Raw genomic sequence first — 9,026 nt, forward strand, 5'->3', positions numbered from 1 at the left:
AAGCTGAAGTAGAGGGAACAGGCCAGTCAGAAATGAGAAATGTGTTGATGTTTGCCCAGCTGTGTTATTTTGTGTATCTGGGGTCCTGCTTTTAGAAACTTTTCTCCCAAGGGCATGGTGGCACATCCCAATAGTCCCAGCACTCAGAAAGCTTAGAACAGGAGGACCACTGCAAGTGTGAGGCCAACCTGAGCTACCTAGCAAGACCCTGTCTCAAAAAGACAAAGAAAAGCACCTGTTCCCAGAGGAGGACAGTTATTCTTAGGCATCATGGGTAGCAGGTTTCAGGACCCCCATGGAACCAACATCTGTAAATAGCATTTGCAGATACCCTACACACACCTTCCCACACGCTTATCTCTAAATTACTTCCAATACCAACTTGGTAAAATACCATGTAAGCAGCTATTGTACCATGTTGTTTAAGAAATAATGACAAGAAAAAGCTCTGTATATAAATTACAGATGCAGTTTATTACCTCCAAATATTTTAGAACTGAGGTTAGTTGAATCCCAAAATACAAAACACATGGATATGGAGCGCTGGATGTATTTCTGAAATATTTTAGGATGCTGTGAAATAGACATTTAACCTCCTGAGGGGGAAGTCAGTGGAAGGGTGTCACTCACTGAGATGATTTGTAAATTCATTTCATTACAACATCTCATTTTTGGAGAGCCAGCGAGATAGTTCAGCAGACTAAGAGCCTGCTTTGGCAAGTGCAGGGGCCAGGGTTCGATCCCCAGTTCTGCATGCTGCACCAACCCTGCCCCTCGGTGCGCTGAGCCAGTGACAGAGTCCAGGCATTGTGGCACACCCCTGTAATCCCAGTGCTGGGGAGCCTGAAAACAGGAGGATCGCCATGAGTCCGAGCTGAGTAGTAAGACCCTGTGCCAAATACATAAATGAAAAAAAAAATCATTTTTGAGCCTACAAATGGTTGAAAAAGTTTTCCTGAGAAATTACATGTTTGCAGGGAACTAGAAGGAGAAAGAGAGAGCAGGAAGGAGGAAGGGAGGGAGGGAGAGAGAGAAGGAGGGAAAAGCAGATGGGAGAACTGATGAAGCAAGGATTACCCACGACCAGAGTGAAGAGCTTTTACATGTTGGACACAGCTCCACTGAAAGACTCATCTACGGCCACAGACAGCCTCTCGGTTGCCATTTTTCTTCCCGCAGAAGTCCTTCTATGACACAAGCTACGGCCCACTTGACAAGCACGGCATGGATAAGCGTGAGCCTCTGAATACCTGTGAAACCTCAGAGGCGTCCAACCTCACGCTGGAGGAGGACCTGGTGGTGGTGGCAACATTAGCCCACGGGAAGATTCTGAAGAAGAGGCGGCTGGGTTTGAATCAAACCATCACTGATGAAGAAGATCTGGAAGCCATCGACAATGACTTGGAAGAAGGTAAGGAGTCAAGCACCATGGCATCCTTATTTTTCAGTTTTAAGTAAATGGAGACAATATAAGGTAGGGGAGATAAAACCTAGCCTCAGGGGGAAAAAAAGAAGAGAGAGAGAAGACAACCAGGCATTATCTGGGAACTATTTAAGAGGAAAATTGGGCCAGAGAGATAGCTCAGCAGTCTAAGCGCCTGACAGGCAAAAGCAAGGGCTGGGGTTCAATCCCCAGTACCACATGCTGTGCCAGAATGTGAGCTGCATAACAAGATCCTGCACCAAATACATAAATTTTAAAAAAGGAAAATTAGTCTTTGTCCTGGGGAGGAGGGGGCAAAAGCCTGAGTCTTGTATATTAATTTGTGAGCTCATCTCTTGGCCGTACTATAAAGGCTGTAAGACTTCCAGTCTTTCCAGAGAAAGTCCGCATTACCGATGTCCCTTCATCTGTCTGCGTTTCCATTCCTTATTGGAGCGGATCAGAGTCCTGCCTCGTTCGATTGCTGGGCAGATGAAATAAGTCAATCGTCCCAAACTTTGAAACTAGAAGAGCATGTGGTGCATAGTAACCACTCAAGAAACGTGAGCTGCTGTTGCTATTATTACTGCCGCCGCCTCTGCTGACGCAGCCAGTACCACTAGTTTACTAACGGCTGCGCTATCTCTCTGCCTCACAAAAACCTTCCTTTCACGTATGAGGCAATTAATCTCACTGAGATATGCAGCCAACCCAAAGTCACGCAGTCTGCGTGTGGAGACCCCAGAGCTGTTGTTCAGTTGTACCAATTAAATCACGGTTTTGCTTTCATGCCTTTACTATGCATTATTTTATGGGACGCAAAAAATCCAATATTACTGTTTTTCATATAACAGCTTATGTAGTAACTCGTGTTCACCAAGAAGATTTAAAAATACAACAAAATATTTTTTTAAAGAACATAAAAAAATCTCTCATTTTTGCCACTTCAGAGTTTAACCCCATCAATACTATGGTGTTTCCTGAAAGTCTTTTTTTTTTTTTTTATAAATACACACATGAACAGACATATTTTGCATTATTAGAAATATGCAATTTTTAATGTATTTGATACAGGGTCTCACTATGCAGCTCAGATTCATAGTGCTCATCCTGTTCTCAGCCTCTCCAGCCCTGGGATTATAGGCATGCACCACCATGGTCTCAGTGGCCCGCTCAGAATGGGGCCTGGGATCAAACCCCAGTCCCTGCGCTTGCCTAAGCAGGCACTTAGTCCATTGAGCTATCTCACCTGCCCTAGGAATACGCAATTTTATATCCAGCCTATTTCACTTAGCAACGTATCAAGGGCATTTTAAAGAATAAATGTTTTGCCTTGGTATATAAAATGACAATGCATATTTCTGTCAATAAATCTTTATTTCCTTAGAATAGATTCCTAAAAGTGATATTACTCAGAGTCACAAGACTATTGAGAAGAACAACTTTCGAGAAGAATGGATGGCACATGGACACACTCAGTGAAAAATTATAGTTTTTTTTTAAATGACAATTTTTAGTGTATTTGTTTTTAATCTCACAGTAAATTTGTTTGAAAATATAGATAGGGAATACTTGAAACCTTCCTCCAAACAACTCAAAATGGAGCCGGGGAGATGGCTCAGTGGAATAAGCACTTCCCTGGCAAGCGCAAGGACCTGAGTTCAATCCCCAGTTCTGGGAAAAAAAAAAAAAGCCAATACATATGTACCCTGGCAGTTGGCTTCTAAGCAAACAACTCAAAATGAGAAAGTTGCACAAATAATACATCTTTTAAAAAAAGTAACTATTGCCTGAGGAATCCAATTTTTAAAAAGCAAATAAGAATGCCCAGATTCATCTTAAAATCAATCTACTGTTCACAAATTTCATTTCCTTTCCCTCGCTTGGATTGAATTATTCCTAATGTCCCTTCCAGAGCTACTTCCTATGCTTAGATTAGCATACCTAGGTCATCTGTGTTTGTACCTAAATGTTAATTTGAACTTGTGGTAATGTTTTTAGAAATCATCGAGCCGCAGTCAGTGCCTTACAGCCTCCAGAGCAATGTGAAATACGTATACAAGAGGATTTTAAAAAAGGGATTGACCCTAAATGACCCCATTCATCAAAGCTTATATATAAGTGATTCAAATCTCAAAGCTGCATATCTTACAGCAAATAATTGGCATCTTGAAGGTAAATAGCCAACTTGTCACCCTCCTCCCCTTTTACTTCTTTGAACCCTTCTGATTTCAGAGTCTGAACTTCTATACAACTCGGATTTCCTAGAATGAGATGAAGTATATATCCCTCCATCCCCAGCCCTGGTAAAAATCCCAAAGACAGAAGTTCCAGCTGAATCTGTAAATTCCACAAGACACGAGTGTCCCTCAGAACACTAAGACAGCTCCAAGCTCTCTGCTGTCCTCTCTCCGTAGCTCTTGTAGATACTCTTACCTTCTGGTTTTAAAGATGAAAACTTGAGCCTCTGAAATATTAAATGACTTATTCAAATTTACCTAGGAGGCAGAGAGGATTAAATCACTGTCCATTAAAGATCCTAAAGATTAAACTTAGAAGTAACACCAAACTGGCAAGATTTTTGTTATCTTTGATAACAGACTTATGAGGGAAAGTTTCCAATAAGCTGGAATATGTTCCGAAGAATGCAATTTACCAAGTCCAAGAGATTTTATAACAGAGGTCAATTTCCACAGTGAATCTGATTCAGCATCAGGACGTGTCCTTGGTACACAAAATTATATTCAAAATTATGTTCAAACATCCAAAGAGGTAACTCCAATCAACAAGCTGGACTTTTTCTGATTGGATGAGCTTGCATGCTTTTTACCATGTGACTTTTACATACTGTTTAGTCTATTTTCCTACTTATTGTTTCAAATACTTTTCTCTCACATTGACATTATATTTGTGCTTTGTATTTTCAATAGCACTAGAGTTTTTAAGCATGTTGCTCTTATGGTCCTCCCATGAATTTTCTTTCTTTCTTTTTTCTTTCTTTTTTTTTCAGTGCTGGAGGTTGACTATCGATTTTCACAATGAGCTACATCCTCAGTCCTTTCTATATATATATTTTTTATTTTGACACAAGGCCTTTCCAAGTTGCCAAGAATGGACTTAAACTTGTCATCCTCCTGCCTCTGCACCCCACAGGGCTGGGATTGCAGGCATATGCCACTACTCAGATAAACTGAAACTCCTTTTTCATATGCATGTATGCATGTATCATATGCATGTCAGCTTTCTAAACTCTTCTTCTGTTTAGGTCATTATGAACTCATGAATTATAGGGTCTTATCCCCCAAATGTAACTGAAAAAGACTCAACAAATATTTATTCATCCGTTACATAAATGTTAAAAACATTAACTATTTACCTGTCTGGTAAATATATGGATATTGTAAATGATACAGAGATATATAAAGTTCTATTCCTCATTTCCAAGCATTTATCTGTTTGGTAAATATATGGATAAATATATGGTCTGATAAATATATGGATACTGTAAATGATACAGAGATGTATAGAGTTCTATTCCTCATTTCTAAGTATTTACACTAGAGCTGGAAACCTAATTATATACACACAGTCTGCAAAAACGTTTGATTTTATAAAAATACAATGAATTAACTTTTGTTTCTGCTCTCCTGTTTGGCAGTGAAATTTGACATAGCTCATTATGTGGGAACAAGGATACGTCCTGTGACTCTAAAAATCTCAAACACACAACTGTATGTGTGTGCTCAGGAGGAAAACCAGCCCGTGCTGCTGAAGGTTGGTAGCTTGTATCTCAGTTTACCCTCTTTTATTTCCACTTATGCTCCTGGCAGTGGCACTGCCCTCTTCCCTCTCTACCACAGTCCCCTCTCCTTCACACCCCAGCCCTACTTGATTTCTTATCTATCTACAGAGGCAGAACACGTGAGAGGGGCAATAGAGGTAGCAGAGAAAACAAGAGATACCTACTTTCTTCTTTATCTTCCTTCCTGGCCCTATTTGCCTCTCAACCCAGGGCACACATGTATCCCACCCAACTACAAAACACTTGACATTAGGACAGTGAGCCCTGCTGCTGAGAAACTTAGTAAGCCAACCAAGATCAGAGAGTAACGACTACCTGTCAATGACCACAAATCAAAAAATCAGAAAAACCAAGATTCAAACTCTGACCTCTCTCTCCATTGGCACTCCCTCTTTATGAGCTCTACCATTCCCCCTCATCACACCCCACCCATCTCTTCTCCCACTTTCCCCCTCAAATACACACACACACACACACACACACACACACACACACTATAGCCTTAGATGTTTTCTTCACAGACAAGCAGTTAATTCTCATTCAAAAAATGTTATAATCCAATGCCCTCCACTTCAGTTAGAACTTATGGATCAAGTAAAATGAAAGTGATTTCTGTAGACGGGACAGGAGTTTTATGAGTTCATTCAACAAGTATTATTTACTGAGAATCTTCCAGTATTCCAGCATGGTGCTGACAACTGGAAGGAGAGTGGACTAGCAAAGTGTCTAGCACTGTAAAACTTAGCCTTCCAAAACCAAGTCAAACAACCAACAAAAACTACAAGATACTGTAAAAAAAAATTAATAAGAATCCAAGAGGAAAAACATGGCAGTGTACTATTGACATGTAGTGGCAAATGCAAAAATGAGAAATGCTTGTAGCAAGGAGCATACTAAGCAAGAGGATTAGTAGGGTGGGGCCTTTAGACAGAAGGCCCTATGTGCACCTAACCTCTTGCCTCCTAAGCTTAAAGTCCAACTCCAAGACTGTGGGGTATTGTGAGGCATGAAGATATGCAGAGATAGTGCTTATAGGGTTTGCACTGGATTTCATTTGAGGTACAATGAAAAGCTTTTAAAAGATTTCAAATAATGCAATGTCCCGACCTCATTTATATTTCTTAAATGAAGAATATTCCATGCCGGCCCCACCGCTTGGGGTGTGCTGAGATGGCAGTTGAGACTGGGCATGGTGGCACGCACCTGTAATCCCAGCTCTTGGGAGGCTGTAAACAGGAGAATCACTGTGAGTCTGATCTAGTAGTGAGATCCTGAACACCCTGTAGACTTCCTTAAAATACAAAAAAAGAATATTCCAGAATAGAGAAAGCAGAGTTAAATTAGTAGGTTATGACTGTAGTCACAGGCATAATGTAAGGTGGAAGTAGAATTGGCTTAAATTTGGGAGATAAAACCAATAGGAAGAAGAGGGAGAGACTCTATTTGCTGAAATGGAAAAGCCAACAGAGGAATAGACTTGAGAAATAAAATCTTTGCTGACATTGAAAAACCCAAGGGAACCTCTGAATGTTTACTAGCTTTAGATTAAAAAGGGTAAGAAAGAAAGAACTCAACATAAAATGTGAAAGTCATGTTTCCATGAAATAATTGTGTTATCTTCTGTACATAAGAAGAACATATTTTCAAGAAATTGAATACAAAATGTTCAGCTGCTGCCCTATCTGGGATGGGACAGTGGTGTGTGTGTGTGTGTGTGTGTGTGTGTGTGTGTGTGTGTGTGAAATCTTTAATTTTTTACTTAAATGTGGAGATTAATGTGATCTACATGCTAAATTGCTCTCCCAAAGGTATGATTTGCACATGTAGAGGCTACAATGTTTAGAGATCTTAGAATCACTGGTGCTTGGATCTGAAGCAAAATACCTTTATGCCCAGATAGTCAGACCTTTAGGCTTGTGTTGAAGGCAGAACACACACAATGCTTCACTCCCACCTGCCCAGATAGTAAGACCCTAGTTCCACTGGCAATCTTCATGACTAATTTAGATTTCTGTCCAACTAATTAAAGAAATCAACTCTCATGAATACAGTGGGACTTGCATCTAATTAGTATGAAATAAATGTTTGATGAATGAATAAATGAAGAAGGTGTGTCATCCATCAGGTTAGAGGCATAGTCCCAATGTGCTGTTTCTCACAAAAGCCAAACGCCAAACAACTGGGCTTCACCTCTTTCTTTTTTTAAGTGTTTTAGTACAGGGTCTACCGGGTCTCACTACACAGATTGGACTCATAGAGATCCTTCTGTTTTCAGCCTCCCACGCGCTGGGATAACAGGTGCGCACCACCATGTCCAGTCTCAGCTCACCCCAGGGGCAGGGCCAGCATGACACACTGGGAATCAAACCCCAGTCACTGAGCCTGCCTAAGCAGGCACTTTAGTCCACTGAGCTATCTGGCCGGCCCAGGCTTCAGTTCTTTGTCTAGCATTGTCTTCAGTTATTTTTCCCTAACATAATTCTGTTCTGTTTATTGTAGGAGATACCTGAGATGCCAAAGACCATCACAGGGGATGACATCAATCTGATCTTCTTCTGGGAAATTGTGAGAAATCACAGCTACTTCAGGTCAGCTGTCAACACCGAGCTGTTCCTTGCCACACAGTCTTCCAGTTTTGTGACCTTGTCTAAGCCACCACTCTATATGACAGACTTTGTGGTATCCTAGAGCCAGCCTCAGCTCTGGAGTCTGTTAGTCTGTGTGTACCATGTACATGAAGAAGTTGATCTCTGCTATTACTCATTTGCCGAGCATGTGCTGAGCCTTTGTAACTCTAAATGAATGTTTACCCTCTTTGTAAGAGAATGGATTATCTAATAGAACCAACATTAACATATAATGCTATTTGTTATTTAAAGAACACCCTATACTTTGCACAGTACCAATCATTTTAATTATCATTCTTCATAACATTCATAGGAGGACCAGGGCTCCTCACAGCAACTACCACAAAGACTCAGATTACAGGCAGAAGAAAACTCAAAAATACAAAACCAGCAGTTAGAACGAGAACCCCAGACCTAGGATTTCATCCCAACTTATGCCTTCCGCATATAAATTCCTGACAGATTCTTAGTCCAATGGGAAGTTTCTAACATCTTGGTTTTACCATTTTCCAAAAGGAGAGAATGCTAGCTAGATCCTTCCTGCCTCAGCGTTTCGCTAATGTCAGTTATTAAGGTCATTTTAGCCAAATAACTCTTGAAGCTGAGCCTCAAGAAGACAAACCATGGAATGTTATTTTTAAGTTATTTATATATGTATTTATAAATTATATTTAAGATAATATTATTTTATTTATGGTGGCTCCTTGCACCCTCTAAGTATGACCAGACATGCTCAACAGCAGCGGAGTTTCTAGGCTGAGTGAGTTAGAGGCGGTACTCCAGAGCACTTGGACTGGAGCAGTGCATGCTCCATAGCCAGGAAGCGCTGTCTTCTAGTACTTAGGAGCCTGAAAATTATGCTAATAAACTTTTGTTAATTGCTTTGCTTGTTTGAGATGATCATTGAACCAATATTTCATTCTTGCCTTGGCATTCTTATGTTATTCATGTGTATAATTAAATTCAACTAACTAAAATCGGAGGAATTTAACTCTGGCAACCATAGAACCACTGTTCCCTAAAATTCCTTTTCTGGAATGTAATCATCTCAATCATAATTGAATAAAACAACAAATTTGATTGGACACATAGTTTGGTGTTTGTTTGTTTGTTTGTTTGTTTTTGCTTTGGAAGGACGCTTTGGTTGTGTGTGTGTGTGTGTGTGTGTGTGTGT

At 40.4% G+C, this 9,026-nt stretch overlaps 1 protein-coding gene across 1 annotated transcript in view; it reads left to right on the forward strand.

Annotated features, from left to right (window-relative positions):
• Positions 1-8,915, forward strand: part of Il1a (interleukin 1 alpha) — a 10,484-nt gene extending 1,569 nt beyond the window's left edge. Inside the window, exons 2-5 of the mRNA XM_023717359.1 lie at positions 1,129-1,411; positions 3,425-3,598; positions 5,082-5,197; positions 7,725-8,915. Of these exons, the coding sequence (XP_023573127.1) occupies positions 1,129-1,411; positions 3,425-3,598; positions 5,082-5,197; positions 7,725-7,913 (762 nt within the window). The 3' untranslated portion in view covers positions 7,914-8,915. The remainder of the gene's footprint in view (positions 1-1,128; positions 1,412-3,424; positions 3,599-5,081; positions 5,198-7,724) is intronic.
• Positions 8,916-9,026: the final 111 nt, after the last annotated feature.

This window comes from Octodon degus, unplaced genomic scaffold (assembly GCF_000260255.1).
Source record: "Octodon degus isolate 3935 unplaced genomic scaffold, OctDeg1.0 scaffold00052, whole genome shotgun sequence".
In the NCBI taxonomy this organism is placed as follows: domain Eukaryota; kingdom Metazoa; phylum Chordata; class Mammalia; order Rodentia; family Octodontidae; genus Octodon; species Octodon degus.